The sequence below is a fragment of the Phoenix dactylifera genome, unplaced genomic scaffold (genome assembly GCF_009389715.1).
Source record: "Phoenix dactylifera cultivar Barhee BC4 unplaced genomic scaffold, palm_55x_up_171113_PBpolish2nd_filt_p 000388F, whole genome shotgun sequence".
In the NCBI taxonomy this organism is placed as follows: Eukaryota; Viridiplantae; Streptophyta; class Magnoliopsida; order Arecales; family Arecaceae; genus Phoenix; species Phoenix dactylifera.
Genome location: NW_024067834.1, coordinates 213229 through 228194, shown reverse-complemented (window position 1 = coordinate 228194; position 14966 = coordinate 213229). Strand labels below are relative to the sequence as shown.

Below are 14966 nucleotides of genomic sequence, written 5' to 3'. Positions count from 1 at the left end.
TTTAATTCAAAAAAATATATATAATTTCCTTTTTCAGGTCTAAAGTTCCTATGGAGCCCATTCTATATTCAAAGGCAAGCACTGCACTATCTGGATCTGCAATGTTGTGCCTGAAACAGGAGAGCAGAGCAGTCCCAACCAAAGGAAAAAATTTAACAATAAAAAAAAAGGATAACAAAGACGTTTAGGCATGAAAACTCCTCTCCTTAAAGAACCATGGATCTCTAAACCGTGAATATGTCATGCAAATATCATTGCTCAAAAAGGAAGAGGTAAAGAAGAACACGATCAAATTAAGCATAACTAAACATTTCAGTTATGAGACCAAGCTGTACATTAAGAGGAAAAAAAAGAATGCAGCTTAGGCTTAAGCAAATACAAGATCATCAGGGCGATCAAAGCAAAACATCTTCTGTTCGAGCATCACCAGAACTATATTCAAACACCGGCCAAGACAAATTTTGTACTAGATAAAAGGAGGGATCAATTAACAATTTACTAAAGTTGCTTAAAAGGAACCCTTCTCCAGAAAGATTGATATTCTGCATCCCCACTCTGTCATCAAGCCCCTGAAGAAGCAGCCTCCTTTGCAATGAGATTAATACCACGAACCCAGAGCTCCAGACCAGAAGCAGAGCCGGGCTCAAAATGGACCTCTCTACCACTGAATGTAACCACTCTAAATATCAACATTTTACCATCCTCATATGCCATCTTCCGATTCTTCAGAAAGTTTAAGCTAGGTCCAGCTGTTGCCTCCTTACACACTACATTCCTCCTGGTCGATTTGCCCCATGTCAGCACCCCAGATTTCAGCATCCGGACAGTCTTCATGTGTGGAGATCCTCTACCTTCCCTTGTGTGCTTGCAGAGCTCCTCACCAGCAAGCACAAGAGACCGAGCCAGATGATCGAGCAGCACGCCCTCTGTCACCTTGTTTGACCTGTTGCCTTTCCTCGCCAAAGATAAGGCTGTCTCTCCCCGATGATTGACAAGATTGCAGTCTGCATTCCCTTGTAACAATAAAATCTTGCATGCATCAGAGTGGCCTTCAATGGCAGCAAGCATAAGTGGTGAATACCCCTCTTCATCCAAGGAATTGACACTATATCCCATTTTTAAGAGCTGGATTAGTGATGACGAGTCCCCCTTCCAAGATGCATAATGGAGAGCTCTGAATGATGTATGATCAGTTATTACATTAGCCAGCACTGCTCTGAGCAAGATGTGTTCAAAGCAGTCCCTGTTTGCAGAATTTTCATGCTGCAAGACAGATATCACAGTCTTACCATCAGGAGTTCTTACTGCAGTGTCTGCCCCAGCCATTAGTAAAAGACGAAAAGCCTCAGCATGTCCAGCCTTTGCTGCAACCATGATGGGACTCAGACCTGAACCATCCAGTTTGTTTAGATCTGCAGTGGATGAACGCAGAATCATTTGCAGTGGTTCAACACTTCCATTTCCAGCAACAAAATGTAATGGAGAGAATACACTGAGATCTGTTGAACGAAGAGTTGCACCAGAAATTAAAGCCTGGGAAAAGGTACTTATGATGGAAGATGCAAACACACTTCTTCTTGCCAACTGGACAGCAGTATCGCCTGAATTGCTGACCAGCCCTAAGTCTGCCCCAGCTATAAGTAGCTCTAGAAAACAATCAGCATGATCATCCTTCGCAGAGATCATTAGAGGAGTCTCACCTGCTGAAGTCCTTGCATTGATATCACATCCATTTGAGATTAACTGTCTAAGAATGGAAACACAGCCAAGTCTAGCAGCTAAATGGATTGGTTGTGATTCATGGCCAATTTTTGTCTTTATGGGGAACTTGGAATTTGCACCAGCATCAAGGAGCACATATACCGCATTGAAATTCTGGCAGAGGATGGCATGGCAAAGAAGAGTTCTACCGAGATGTGGATTCTCTAGCAAATATGGCTCATGTTGAAGCAACAGCTTGAGAATTTTGCCACTAGCTTCATGGTACTCAACTGCACACCATGCTGCATTATAAATCTCCCCCAAGCATGCACCGACTCTCAGCTCTTCACCGGATACAGGGTCCCATGACCATGCACCCACACGAACAAGACAGTCTGTCTTAGCACCAACCTGCATTCAGATCCTTGTTGATGAATACACAGAGAATGACATGCAGGGGCGGGGGTTTGGTGGGGGAGGGGAGAAATCTAAAGAATAAAGCCATTCTTGTGCATTGAATTCTAAATGCCTGCATGTCCTGGAATGAAGTTGAGACCGTATCTCTGTTAAGAAAATATTTTGTGCTTATTGTGTCTAATAATTCTCTGATATATGACCTAAGTCAATTTCTGGACAAATACACAAGGACCTGCAGTAACGTTGACAAATTTCTTCGCAGAGTTAAGTTATTGTTGACACATTTAAAAGCCTAAAGAGGAGGTTGAAGAGAGCAGGTAGATGGTGTATTTGTTTCTCATAACTTATAATTCAAGTTAGCACAAAGTTAGCAGCAGCTGCCAAAAGAAAATGTTCACTAGTTTACAAAAGCAGAACAACAAAAGAGTTTTATAGGTTTGAATTTAGCAAAAACAGCAACAGAAAGAAATTATATAGTAATCTTATGTAATTTCATCCTCTTTACTTTCCAATGAGGAGGTGTGAAAGAGGAGCTTTTCCAGACCAAAATTACAAACAGGAAGCAGCTCATGGAATCGTGACCAAAGTACAGGAAATGATGCGCAATTGAGTAAAAGCCATCCTCCAGTTTCAAGTGGCTCTTCACCTCAAAGACATTTCATGGGAATAATATGAAGGCTCGCAATTAAAATCTACAAAAACAGGTAGCATATTACCTCTAGCAAAAATTTCACAATAGAAGCTTGCCGGCTGACAATAGCAGCCACCAAAGGTGTGCAATCCACATTTGCATGCAGTGCAGGCTTAATTGACTGCAAGAGGACCCTGTCCGTGCAATTTATGTCCACCCCATTCTGAAGAATAAAAACTAGATACTTGTTAAAGCTTGGCACCACAGATCCTATAACTGGCAGATAAAAGAAACAACTTTCTCAAGAAAATTGCGAACTTGGTGCACCTTGATTAATGTAGTGACTACATCAAGAAAGCCTCTGCAGCATGCACTTACAAGTGCATGTGCTGCAGCATCTGGCCTTGCCATGTCTGAGCAGATTAATAATTGGACTGCCGCAGCCTCACCACAAAGACTAGCCTCCAACAAAGCATCTTCACAAGCTTTCTGGGATGCCCCAGCTTTCAAAAGCATGTCCAAAATACCACAATGACCTTCACGAGCTGCAGCTGTTGTTGCATAGCCCCGAAATATTTCCTGATTAACATCAGCTCCAGCTGACTGCAACGGAATAAAGAGTTCAGAAAGAATATTATAACAGAACAACCAGACTAAGAGCTCATTCTCACAGGAGAAAAGTTAAAGGAGCATTTAATTGGTATTATGTTGTTTTCAAGCTGAAAAAATAATTAATTAACCAAGTATATTTTGTGGTCCGACTTTCTCATAAATATTTTATATGCTAGCTCCTATCATACCACACAAGAGTGATTTTTGCATTCAGGTGGCTTTCAGACATGCACATATGATTGTCATATGTTCCAGGAATGCATGTTTGAGAATGTAATTCAAGATCCTAAAATCCGCCAATCTTTTTTCTGTTAAAATAACCATTTACGAATTTTATTTAGAAAAGACCTTTTGTTTCCTTTTACAAGCACTACACATGGTTTAGGTCCTAAATTGTGAAGGCCTAAGTTCTACTTCAAATCCAGGTGCTAAACATCTCATATGATGCATGCCAACAGTTACTTCAAATCCAGGTGCTAAACATCTTATTGGAAGCGTAAGACATTTTTATCTCACTGCATGCTACTAAATATATGAATGTAATATAAAGTGACAGACAGCAATCACAAATATAGAAACACAATGCCCTTTGATTCAATACAAGCCTAGATGCAAGAAGGTGGTCCACGGAAAGAAATAGTGCTTCTAATAACAAAGACAAAAAGGGGAAAATACGGGTTATTCGAATCATATGTTCGAATGTTTTGCTTCAGTGTTGAGGCAAAATAACTTATTTTCAGCTTTTCCTTACGTCAAGTTCAACATGTTCAAACCTGTCCTTACCAAGCCTGCCTATGTGCTCCATTTGAGGTTATATATTTCAATTTTTTCGCCTCATTTCAGATCTTTTGTTCAATCAAGAGATTCTGCCAATATTCTCCTATTGTCATTACCTAAGGCCCGATCATCCTTCTATCTTATGCTCATTAATGTGCACACCCCTTTTTCATTATCCAACATGGCATGAGTGACACAAAAAGCTTTCATTATGTTTCATGGCAAGCATTGTTCACACAAGCCTTCAATTTTGCATGTTCTTTATCCACTCCATTTTAATCATGTAAAGAACAATTAGCACCACTTTTCTATACAATGAGCTTAGCTAATAAAATAATCATTTTCAGATGTTGCTTAGGCAATAGTTTTTGACTGGTGCCAAACTTTTTGCATGCATACAACATTTTAAATGTTATAGGGCATGCTTAATGGTGTGGATTTTCAATTTTTGTCTCCTATCATTAGTATCACACTGAAAGAAGTAAGTCATTATTCCTCCCACTAGGATATATAATTGAATCATATTCACCTTGAATTCCAAAGTTGTCGTCTCAAAAACAAGATTTGGCATTCACTCTGTCTCACCAATCAATGTACATCACTTTGCAATTTACATACACCAAGGATGCCTCCAAAAAAAAATACCAAAATTTATCTAGTTGTAAAGAGATAATTAGCTATGCTTGACCTTTATATTGAAGACTTGCTAGCCTCACCTCAGCTAGTTTGCATGCTTGTAGTTTCTCGCCAGCATCATTATTTGTTGATTTATTCAAATGAAATTGAAAGTTATTACACGCGATCTGCCAGATATTTCAGTTACCCTGTGCCCTAATATTTGATCGAATTGTTCAAAGAAAGATATACTAAAACAAATATAACCCTATGGGAGTTAAACGAAAAGTAGCAAAGCTTCTTTTTTTTGGTACCCATAGCAGCAAAGATTCTTCGTTACCCAATCCAAATCAACAAGTGCAATTCTTGCAGCCAATCCCGCATTCCGCATTTCTAGTTAATAGGAAAAGAAACCAAAAGAAAGGACCAGAAAAAGATAAAAGGCATACCCGTACAAATTCAAACCAGCCAAATTCCCACCGCCCCATGGCACAGAGTAAAAGAAGAGAACGAAGGAAGAAGGAAAAGGAAGGTACCAGGAGTTTGCGGACGACCTCAGCGTGACCCGAGTGAGAAGCGGCGAACAACGCCGTGACATCGGTCTTGAACTCCTGGTAGTCGATCTTCACCTCGTCGGCCGCCTCCTCACGGAGGACGGTCTCCGTGCACTTGACCTTCAAGCTAACGGTTCCAATGTAGTGGACGTCCACCGCCGATCCGGCGGCGCTCAGGCACTCCTCCACCCGCTCGACCTCCCCTCTCAGAGCCGCCTCCACCAGCCTCTGAGACGGCAATGCCTGCTCGTCCGCGCCCCGTCCGAGACGGGCCGCCGCCGCCGTGTGCCTCGCCATCTTCTCCACCGGCGCTCGTGGACAGAACAGAGATAGATCTCCAACCGGAGCTCGCCGATAGATAACGGAATCCAAGAACCCTTCAATAAATTAAATTTTTTCCCCCCAGATCAGAGCTGCCCCAGAGGAATCCGCCTTAAAATCGTGCGGGATCGCAACGGTCTGCTCGAAAAACAAAATAAATCAATAAATAAATCGGTCAATAGCAAAGTCAAATGCGAGCAAGCATCTCGCAAGCAGTAAATGGAGTTTAAAATTTGAAAAACAAGAAGAGGGAAGAAGACTAGAAGAGAAACGCGAGTTGGCAGTTTTTGGAACGAACGATAAAATGAGACAGTAAAAATAAATAAAAAAATCAAAAATTGAAGACTAAACAAAGAATGTTGATTTACCTTTGTGCTTCTTTTACTGAAGGTAAATGGTAAAACTTGAAAGAAGGTGACGGGGTTATGGGGGTGAAGAGTTGAGACTGGAGACTAGGAGGAAGCGAGAGAAGGAGAAGCAAGAAAACGTTCTTCTCCGATCGATGGATGGTGGATGGCTCCGCAGGTGGCGTTTGATGCTCATTCGGTAAAGTTGCGGTATCTGATATCCTGTTTATCGTGTATGTTGACCCGGAGGTGAGGATAGGAAAGACTGACCACTGACCGCAGTACGGGGTTCTGGGTTCGGAATTCGAACTGGGAAGTGGGAAGTTCGCTTCGGTGTTCGAGATTGGGGGCGAAGAGTCGGGGTGGCCACGTGGGCAATGGTGGCGGCACGATCCTCAATCCTGCTCATCTTTTGAGGAGATCGCGGAAATATGCCCATTGAGATATTTGGGTGGTTACTGGTCAGTGAACTCGAAATCTGAACTTGAGCTTGAGCTAACCTGAAGCCCGGAAATTTGGCGGATGTGGCCCCTCACGTATTTGATTAAATTAACGAAAGAAAGAAGGAAAAAAAAAGGTCTTCGATGTTCTTCTATTAATTGATTGCTGCCTATAAATCATCCAGTGGTTTGATCCATGTTTTGCCTATTTGATTTATGGAAAAGCACTCCTGCATGATAAAACAAATTAAATAAAGTCCTTGGCACTACCTAGATGATTCATTTTGGTTATCACCAGGTAAACGTGCATATATAGGAGGTAAAGATCATTCAAACACCGAATTTGAAAAAAAATAAAAATTCTAAAAATAATTTTAAAAATGAAAAGTTTTTTTCCTTTCTTTTGACTATACCCCCTTCTGTTTTGGTATTCAAAGAAATATGTATTTTTTTCATTAGTATATATTGTTACGGGGGAACTTAGCCACCATGCCCCACGTGACCGGCACGCGCGCCCAGGAAGACTACGGCAGCTCCTTGATCCAGCAATCCGACCCCGAGTCGGACATCTTCGGCTCCGCAGCCCGACCCCGAGTCGGCTGCTCCTTGATCCAGCAATCCGACCCCGAGTCGGCAGCCCCTTGATCCAGCAATCCGACCCCGAGTCGGACATCTTCGGCTCCGCAGCCCGACCCCGAGTCGGCTGCCCCTTGATCCAGCAATCCGACCCCGAGTCGGACATCTTCGTCTCCGCAGCCCGACCCCGAGTCGGACATCTCTCGACAACGACAGGCTATTCCCCAGAGGCACGCCGCAGCCTCCTGCTCCACTACTCCCTGCAACGGTTGTATCTGGCGCTGCTCCACGATCCCCTGTAACAGCCGTACAAAGCGGAGCTCCACTACGCCCTGTCATGGCCGTACCCAGCGCTGCCCCACGACGCCCTGTAACGGCCGTGTCAGTGGCAGCTCCATCGTGCCCCACGATGACGAACCCCCCTGAAAGACCCCCCAGCCTGGTATGTATGCGGCTGGGAGGAAGAGAGGGGGGGGTAAGCAAGAACTTCCAGTGCATTCTCTTACTTGCTACTATTATCTCTCCTTCTCCTCCAATCTCCTCTGACTTGATCGTCGGAGGGCCCCCACTACCCCAGTGGTGGTGCGAGGCTTGCTTGCAGGTTTCCCGGTGGAAGGTGGAGCGCAATCAACACCAACCAAGGCAACTCAAACGGAACCCCGTTCAAACCGCTGTGCCAATCGTTCTCGGTTTGGACCACCAGCAACAGTTGGCGCTAGAGGAAGGGACCGAATCTCAGAGCGATCGTAATGGCACGGCGAGGTGGTCGTGGAGCTTCCAATGCCTCCGGTCGCGGGGCCTCTCGCGCCTCCGGCCGGGAGGCCGCTGCATCTCCAACACATTCTCAGCAACACTCCACCACTCCACCTCCCATTCAGATGGTCGAAGCCGCTCAGTTCGACCAGTTAGCCCAGCAGGTTCGCACCCTCGCGGAGGCAGTGCAGAACCTGCAGGGTGTGATGTCTCGGGCGCCGCAGCGGGCCCAGGAGCCGCTGCTCCCTGAGCGCTCACCTGTCCTCCTCAACCCGCGCTCCTTCCTCTCCCATGGGGAGGAGCGCCGGCGCGAGGAAGATTCTCGAGCACGGTCCATTCTGCCGGGACCTTCCCATCGGAGCTGCGCGGGGTACGAGAGGCGGGCCCGGGCGCGTTCCCAGATTCCCCAGTCCTCAAGGAACCCGCGCTCCAGTCGGTCCCCCTCTCGGTGCTCCTTGTCTCCCACCCATCGGTCGCGCTCCCTGGACCGGCGGGTGGACGATCTCCACCGACAACTCCAGGTCCTGAAGGGCCACTCCAAAGATCCCTTCGCCGACTTGGAGATCTCCTCCCAGCCGGCGCTTGCCTCGAGGATCCTGCGGACCCCGAATCCGCCGGGGTTTAAAATGCCGGCGATCGAGCCCTATGACGGGGCGGCGGACCCGCGGGATCACGTCGAGAGTTTCAGGACCCTTATGCTCCTCCACGGAGCATCAGATCCTCTCCTCTGCAAGGCCTTCCCGGCGACCCTCCGTGGCCCGGCAAGGGCGTGGTTCGCCGGCTTGGAGGCTAACTCAATCCAGTCCTTCGACCAGTTTACTCGCCTCTTCATCACCCATTTCGCCGTCAGTAGCCGGCGGCGACTGGTCTCCGACTCCCTCTTTGATGTCCGGCAAAACGAGGGAGAAAGCTTGCGGGATTATCTTACCCGCTTCAACAAGGCTACGCTGGAAGTCCGGAACCTGAGCCAGGAGGTGGCTCTGTCAGCCCTGAAGCGTGGCTTCCGAAAGGGCAGACTCACCTTCTCCCTGGACAAATGCCTGCCGCGGAGCTTCCCGGAGCTGTTGTCCCGGGCGAACCAGTATGCGGACGCCGAGGAGGCGGCCGCCCACCGGAGCAAGGAGGCCGCCGAGATCCCTCCAAAGCTCGGGAAGAAAAGGCGAAAAGAGGCACGCCAGAGGAGGAGCCCGACGCCTCAACGTCGGCGCAGAAGCCTGTCGCCGGCAAGGAACCACGGCGCCCTACGCCCTCGTTCTCCGCCCCGACGTTTCAACCGGTACACTCCTCTCCTGACTCCCCGGGCCCAGATCCTCATGGAAATCAAGGGGCGGGAGGACCTCCCGGTCCCGAGACAGATGAAGAAGATTCCTGGGAGGAGGCCCTCTCGGGCGTACTGTGAGTACCACCGGGACCACGGCCACGACACCGAAGACTGCTTCCAGCTTCGGGACGAGATCGAGGCTCTCATCCGCCGAGGGCGTCTCGGTCGATATGTGAACGACCGACGTCCCCCCGCAGACCCGCGTCAGGCCGACCCGGCCCCTCAGGAGCCTCGGGAGCAGAATCGACCCGTCGCGGGCGTGATCCACACTATCACTGGGGGCTGCCCCCGGCCCGAGAGGAACGCAGGGGGCTCGACTGAAGCGTCAGGGGCAGCCGTCACAAAGAGGCAGAGGGTCGGTAATGTAATCACTTTTTGTGATGAAGATATAAAGGAGGTTCAGACCCCCCACGATGACGCCATGGTGATCTCCCTCACTATGGCAAACTATGATACTAAGGCGAGCTAAAGCATCTCAACCTGTGGAAGGTGGGAAGCTAGCGCCAAATTAGGAAGGCCCGTATAGGGTTCGCTGGGTAAACCGACCTGGCTCCTACCAGTTGGAGGCCCTAGATGGTCGAAAAATTCCAAGGAGCTGGAATTCCGCTAACCTGCGGATGTATTACCAGTAGAGCAACAATGCCAGAAAGACAGTTCAAAAATGTATAACACTTTTCATTTCAATAATTTCTGGTTACAATGGCGTGCTCGTGTGATTACAAGGAATTCCCAGAGGGGAATTAGGGTGTAAAGAAAGTAAAGAAGAGGCGGAGACTCCGAGGAGCTGAAGATCTGGGATCCCGAAACCTCCATCCGAAGCGGCTGCAATCCCACCGGAAGTGGGTGCTTCCAACCGGAGGCGCCATCGACGTCTCACGAAAAAGACGAAGAGCCGGCGCGGATGAAGAAGAAGTGGACGAAGGAGAAGTCCACACTGCTCCTACCCAGAGGCGCCATCCACGCCTCACGAAAAAGACGAGGAGCCGCCGCAGAAGAAGCTCCCGCTGCCTCCAGGGGAACGCCACCTCCAAGGGATATTCCGGTCCTCCCCAGTGTTAGGAGAGAGAAGGGATACAAGGGAGAAGAGCATATGGAGGCGCGGTCCCGGATCAAGCGTCTGGTGCGGAGCTCAATCGGGAGGCTGAACTTCAAGGAGGGGAGACGTGATCCCGGATGAAACGCCTAGAGCGGAGTTCCGCTGGGGAGAACCTCCTTGTTGACCCCAGATGAAACGGCTAGTCGGCGGAAGTCGCGAAGGGCGCGCCTCCCGTTCCTTCGGTAGGGGTCTCTCAACCATGCGCCGGAGAGGAGGCCCACGATCCATGGCAACCTGAACAGCTCCGGCTTGGCAGGCTCCATCGCACCTGCACCTATATTTATAGCCAAACTGCGGCCCCCCGGTCGTTCCGATGCGGGTGGCTCCAATAAATGCGGGCGTATCGAATCCGGAGCCGATCCAGCTCTCGAGGCGTATCTTCCCGCGATTTTCTAAGCGTTATTCTCCTTAATCGCATTCTTTGTGCAGGACACTCCGGGCGGCCTGTACCCGTAGGTCCACATATCTCCGCTCGCGCCCAGGCCGCATCCGCCTCGAAGAACGCGCGTATCGCGGCCGCTTAACTGACACTCCTCGCAAGCAGCAACTGGTGATCCGATTTCCCAGGTAACCCCTCAATTAGCATTTAATGCCCATCTGGTGTTCCCCAGGCGACGCTTGGAGAGGAGGAGAAACACGATCGCAGCTGGCCACGGAGAAATCCCGTCGGGCGGCAGGCGACAGGCGCACGACCAGCGAGCGGAATTTTCCGAGACTCGGCCCTCGGATGCCAGGCTAACCCGATGATCATCCCGGGAGCAGACTAGCCTGAAGCCCCGACCGGTCGCCTCGGCTTGCGCCAGCCTTGGCCGACCAACGAGCGGAATTTCCCGAGGCTCGGCCCTCGGATGCCAGGCTAACCCGATGATCATCCCGGGAGCAGACTAGCCTGAAGCCCCGACCGGTCGCCTCGGCTTGCGCCAGCCTTGGCCGACCAACGAGCGGAATTTCCCGAGGCTCGGCCCTCGGATGCCAGGCTAACCCGATGATCATCCCGGGAGCAGACTAGCCTGAAGCCCCGACCGGTCGCCTCGGCTTGCGCCAGCCTTGGCCGACCAACGAGCGGAATCTCCCGAGGCTCGGCCCTCGGATGCCAGGCTAACCCGATGATCATCCCGGAAGCAGACTAGCCTGAAGCCCCGACCGGTCGCCTCGGCTTGCGCCAGCCTTGGCCGACCAACGAGCGGAATCTCCCGAGGCTCGGCCCTCGGATGCCAGGCTAACCCGATGGTCATCCCGGGAGCAGACTAGCCTGAAGCCCCGACCGGTCGCCTCTGCTTGCACCAGCCTTGGCCGACCAACGAGCGGAATCTCCCGAGGCTCGGCCCTCGGATGCCAGGCTAACCCGATAGTCATCCCGGGAGCAGACTAGCCTGAAGCCCCGATCGGTCGCCTCGGCTTGCGCCAGCCTTGGCCGACCAACGAGCGGAATCTTCCGAGGCTCGGCTCTCGGATGCCAGGCTAACCCGATGATCATCCCGGGAGCAGACTAGCCTGAAGCCCCGACCGGTCGCCTCGGCTTGCGCCAGCCTTGGCCGACCAACGAGCGGAATCTCCCGAGGCTCGGCCCTCGGATGCCAGGCTAACCCGATGGTCATCCCGGGAGCAGACTAGCCTGAAGCCCCGACCGGTCGCCTCGGCTTGCGCCAGCCTTGGTCGACCAACGAGCGGAATCTCCCGAGGCTCGGCCCTCGGATGCCAGGCTAACCCGATGATCATCCCGGGAGCAGACTAGCCTGAAGCCCCGACCGGTCGCCTCGGCTTGCGCCAGCCTTGGCCGACCAACGAGCGGAATCTCCCGAGGCTCGGCCCTCGGATGCCAGGCTAACCCGATGATCATCCCGGGAGCAGACTAGCCTGAAGCCCCCGACCGGTCGCCTCGGCTTGCGCCAGCCTTGGCCGACCAACGAGCGAAATTTTCTGAGGCCTGACAACCCTCAGATGCCAGGCTAACCCGATGGTCATCCCGGGAGCAGACTAGCCTGAAGCCCCGACCGGTCGCCTCGGCTTGCGCCAGCCTTGGCCGACCAACGAGCGAAATCTCCCGAGGCTCGGCCCTCGGATGCCAGGCTAACCCGATGATCATCCCGGGAGCAGACTAGCCTGAAGCCCCGACCGGTCGCCTCGGCTTGCGCCAGCCTTGGCCGACCAACGAGCGGAATCTCCCGAGGCTCGGCCCTCGGATGCCAGGCTAACCCGATGATCATCCCGGGAGCAGACTAGCCTGAAGCCCCGACCGGTCGCCTCGGCTTGCGCCAGCCTTGGCCGACCAATGAGCGAAATTTTCTGAGGCCTGACAACCCTCAGATGCCAGGCTAACCCGATGGTCATCCCGGGAGCAGACTAGCCTGAAGCCCCGACCGGTCGCCTCGGCTTGCGCCAGCCTTGGCCGACCAACGAGCGAAATCTCCCGAGGCTCGGCCCTCGGATGCCAGGCTAACCCGATGATCATCCCGGGAGCAGACTAGCCTGAAGCCCCGACCGGTCGCCTCGGCTTGCGCCAGCCTTGGCCGACCAACGAGCGGAATCTCCCGAGGCTCGGCCCTCGGATGCCAGGCTAACCCGATGATCATCCCGGGAGCAGACTAGCCTGAAGCCCCGACCGGTCGCCTCGGCTTGCGCCAGTCTTGGCCGACCAACGAGCGGAATCTCCCGAGGCTCGGCCCTCGGATGCCAGGCTAACCCGATGGTCATCCCGGGAGCAGACTAGCCTGAAGCCCCGACCGGTCGCCTCGGCTTGCGCCAGCCTTGGCCGACCAACGAGCGGAATTTCCTGAGGCCTAACCCTCGGATGCCTGGCCTAGCGCCGGAAGAAGTTCCTGAGGCCTAACCCTCGGATGCCTGGCCTAGCGCCGGAAGAAGTTCCTGAGGCCTAACCCTCGGATGCCTGGCCTAGCGCCGGAAGAAGTTCCTGAGGCCTAACCCTCGGATGCCTGGCCTAGCGCCGGAAGAATTCCCTGAGGCCTAACCCTCGGATGCCTGGCCTAGCGCCAGAAGAATTTCCTGAGGCCTAACCCTCGGATGCCTGGCTTAGCGCCGGAAGAAGTTCCTGAGGCCTAACCCTCGGATGCCTGGCTTAGCGCCGGAAGAAGTTCCTGAGGCCTAACCCTCGGATGCCTGGCTTAGCACCGGAAGAAGTTCCTGAGGCCTAACCCTCGGACGCCTGGCTTAGCGCCGGAAGAATTCCCTGAGGCCTAACCCTCGGATGCCTGGCCTAGCGCCAGAAGAATTTCCTGAGGCCTAACCCTCGGATGCCTGGCTTAGCGCCGAAAGAAGTTTCTGAGGCCTAACCCTCGGATGCCTGGCTTAGCGCCGGAAGAAGCTCCTGAGGCCTAACCCTCGGATGCCTGGCTTAGCGCCGGAAGAATTCCCTGAGGCCTAACCCTCGGATGCCTGGCTTAGCGCCGGAAGAATTCCCTGAGGCCTAACCCTCAGATGCCTGGCCTAGCGCCAGAAGAATTTCAAGAGTCGGGAGTCAGCGAGACGCTACCAAGAGTTAAAAAGAAAGGCGGACGGAGGAGGGCCCCCGGTTAAATAGGCGGAAAGGTGGGTGACGCCTCGGTGACGCCAGAGGACGCCTGGCTGCCGAAGGGTCGCTCGCGCCCCAAAGGCGAATCGACGCCATTAAGGAAGGATGTCCGCCGAAATCCTCAGACTGCCAGGTCAGCAACAACCGCCATACGCCATAAAGAAGGCGGGGAGCTCGAAGCGCGCGCGCCTCTCCGAGGGATGGCGGCAATCTCGAAGTATCACTCCCTTCACCCGTTCCCCTTCTGGTTCCGGGCTCGGAAGTGGGGGGCTACTGTTACGGGGGAACTTAGCCACCATGCCCCACGTGACCGGCACGCGCGCCCAGGAAGACTACGGCAGCTCCTTGATCCAGCAATCCGACCCCGAGTCGGACATCTTCGGCTCCGCAGCCCGACCCCGAGTCGGCTGCTCCTTGATCCAGCAATCCGACCCCGAGTCGGCAGCCCCTTGATCCAGCAATCCGACCCCGAGTCGGACATCTTCGGCTCCGCAGCCCGACCCCGAGTCGGCTGCCCCTTGATCCAGCAATCCGACCCCGAGTCGGACATCTTCGTCTCCGCAGCCCGACCCCGAGTCGGACATCTCTCGACAACGACAGGCTATTCCCCAGAGGCACGCCGCAGCCTCCTGCTCCACTACTCCCTGCAACGGTTGTATCTGGCGCTGCTCCACGATCCCCTGTAACAGCCGTACAAAGCGGAGCTCCACTACGCCCTGTCATGGCCGTACCCAGCGCTGCCCCACGACGCCCTGTAACGGCCGTGTCAGTGGCATCTCCATCGTGCCCACGATGACGAACCCTCCTGAAAGACCCCCCAGCCTGGTATGTATGCGGCTGGGAGGAAGAGAGGGGGGGTAAGCAAGAACTTCCAGTGCATTCTCTTACTTGCTACTATTATCTCTCCTTCTCCTCCAATCTCCTCTGACTTGATCGTCGGAGGGCCCCCACTACCCCAGTGGTGGTGCGAGGCTTGCTTGCAAGTTTCCCGGTGGAAGGTGGAGCGCAATCAACACCAACCAAGGCAACGCAAACGGAACCCCGTTCACACCGCTGTGCCAATCGTTCTCGGTTTGGACCACCAGCAACATATATATATATATATATCTTTTTTTATCATGCCAATATCCATAAGCTCTACGTGATTTTTTTTTTATGTGTTATATAGCAGATAACTCACACAATTTTAATATGAATGCATCCAAAAAAGTCAAAAGTAACAAGTCACGAAGCACTCTAAACAGCTCTTTCTTACCGGTCTAGAGAACTTCCCTAT

General features: G+C 52.3%; 1 protein-coding gene across 1 annotated transcript; it reads right to left on the bottom strand.

Moving 5' to 3' along the window:
- Positions 1–273: 273 nt before the first annotated feature.
- Positions 274–6180, bottom strand: LOC120105891 (ankyrin repeat domain-containing protein 17-like). Its single transcript, XM_039118642.1, has 5 exons — positions 5997–6180; positions 5290–5766; positions 3077–3352; positions 2835–2972; positions 274–2112 (listed from the first exon to the last, which is right to left on the bottom strand). The coding sequence occupies exons 2-5, from the start codon at positions 5602–5604 to the stop codon at positions 562–564; spliced, it is 2280 nt and encodes a 759-aa protein (XP_038974570.1). The 5' UTR covers positions 5605–5766; positions 5997–6180; the 3' UTR covers positions 274–561.
- Positions 6181–14966: the final 8786 nt, after the last annotated feature.

What these genes read in the sequence shown, in the direction of transcription:
- LOC120105891 (XM_039118642.1), bottom strand. Translation starts at nt 5,604, where the DNA reads ATGGCGAGGCACACGGCGGCGGCGGCCCGTCTCGGACGGGGCGCGGAC. An exon ending in AGGTCGTCCGCAAACTCCTG is followed by an intron (nt 3,353 to 5,289) that starts GTACCTTCCTTT and finishes ATTCCGTTGCAG; the next exon opens with TCAGCTGGAGCTGATGTTAA. An exon ending in TTGTGAAATTTTTGCTAGAG is followed by an intron (nt 2,113 to 2,834) that starts GTAATATGCTAC and finishes ATCTGAATGCAG; the next exon opens with GTTGGTGCTAAGACAGACTG.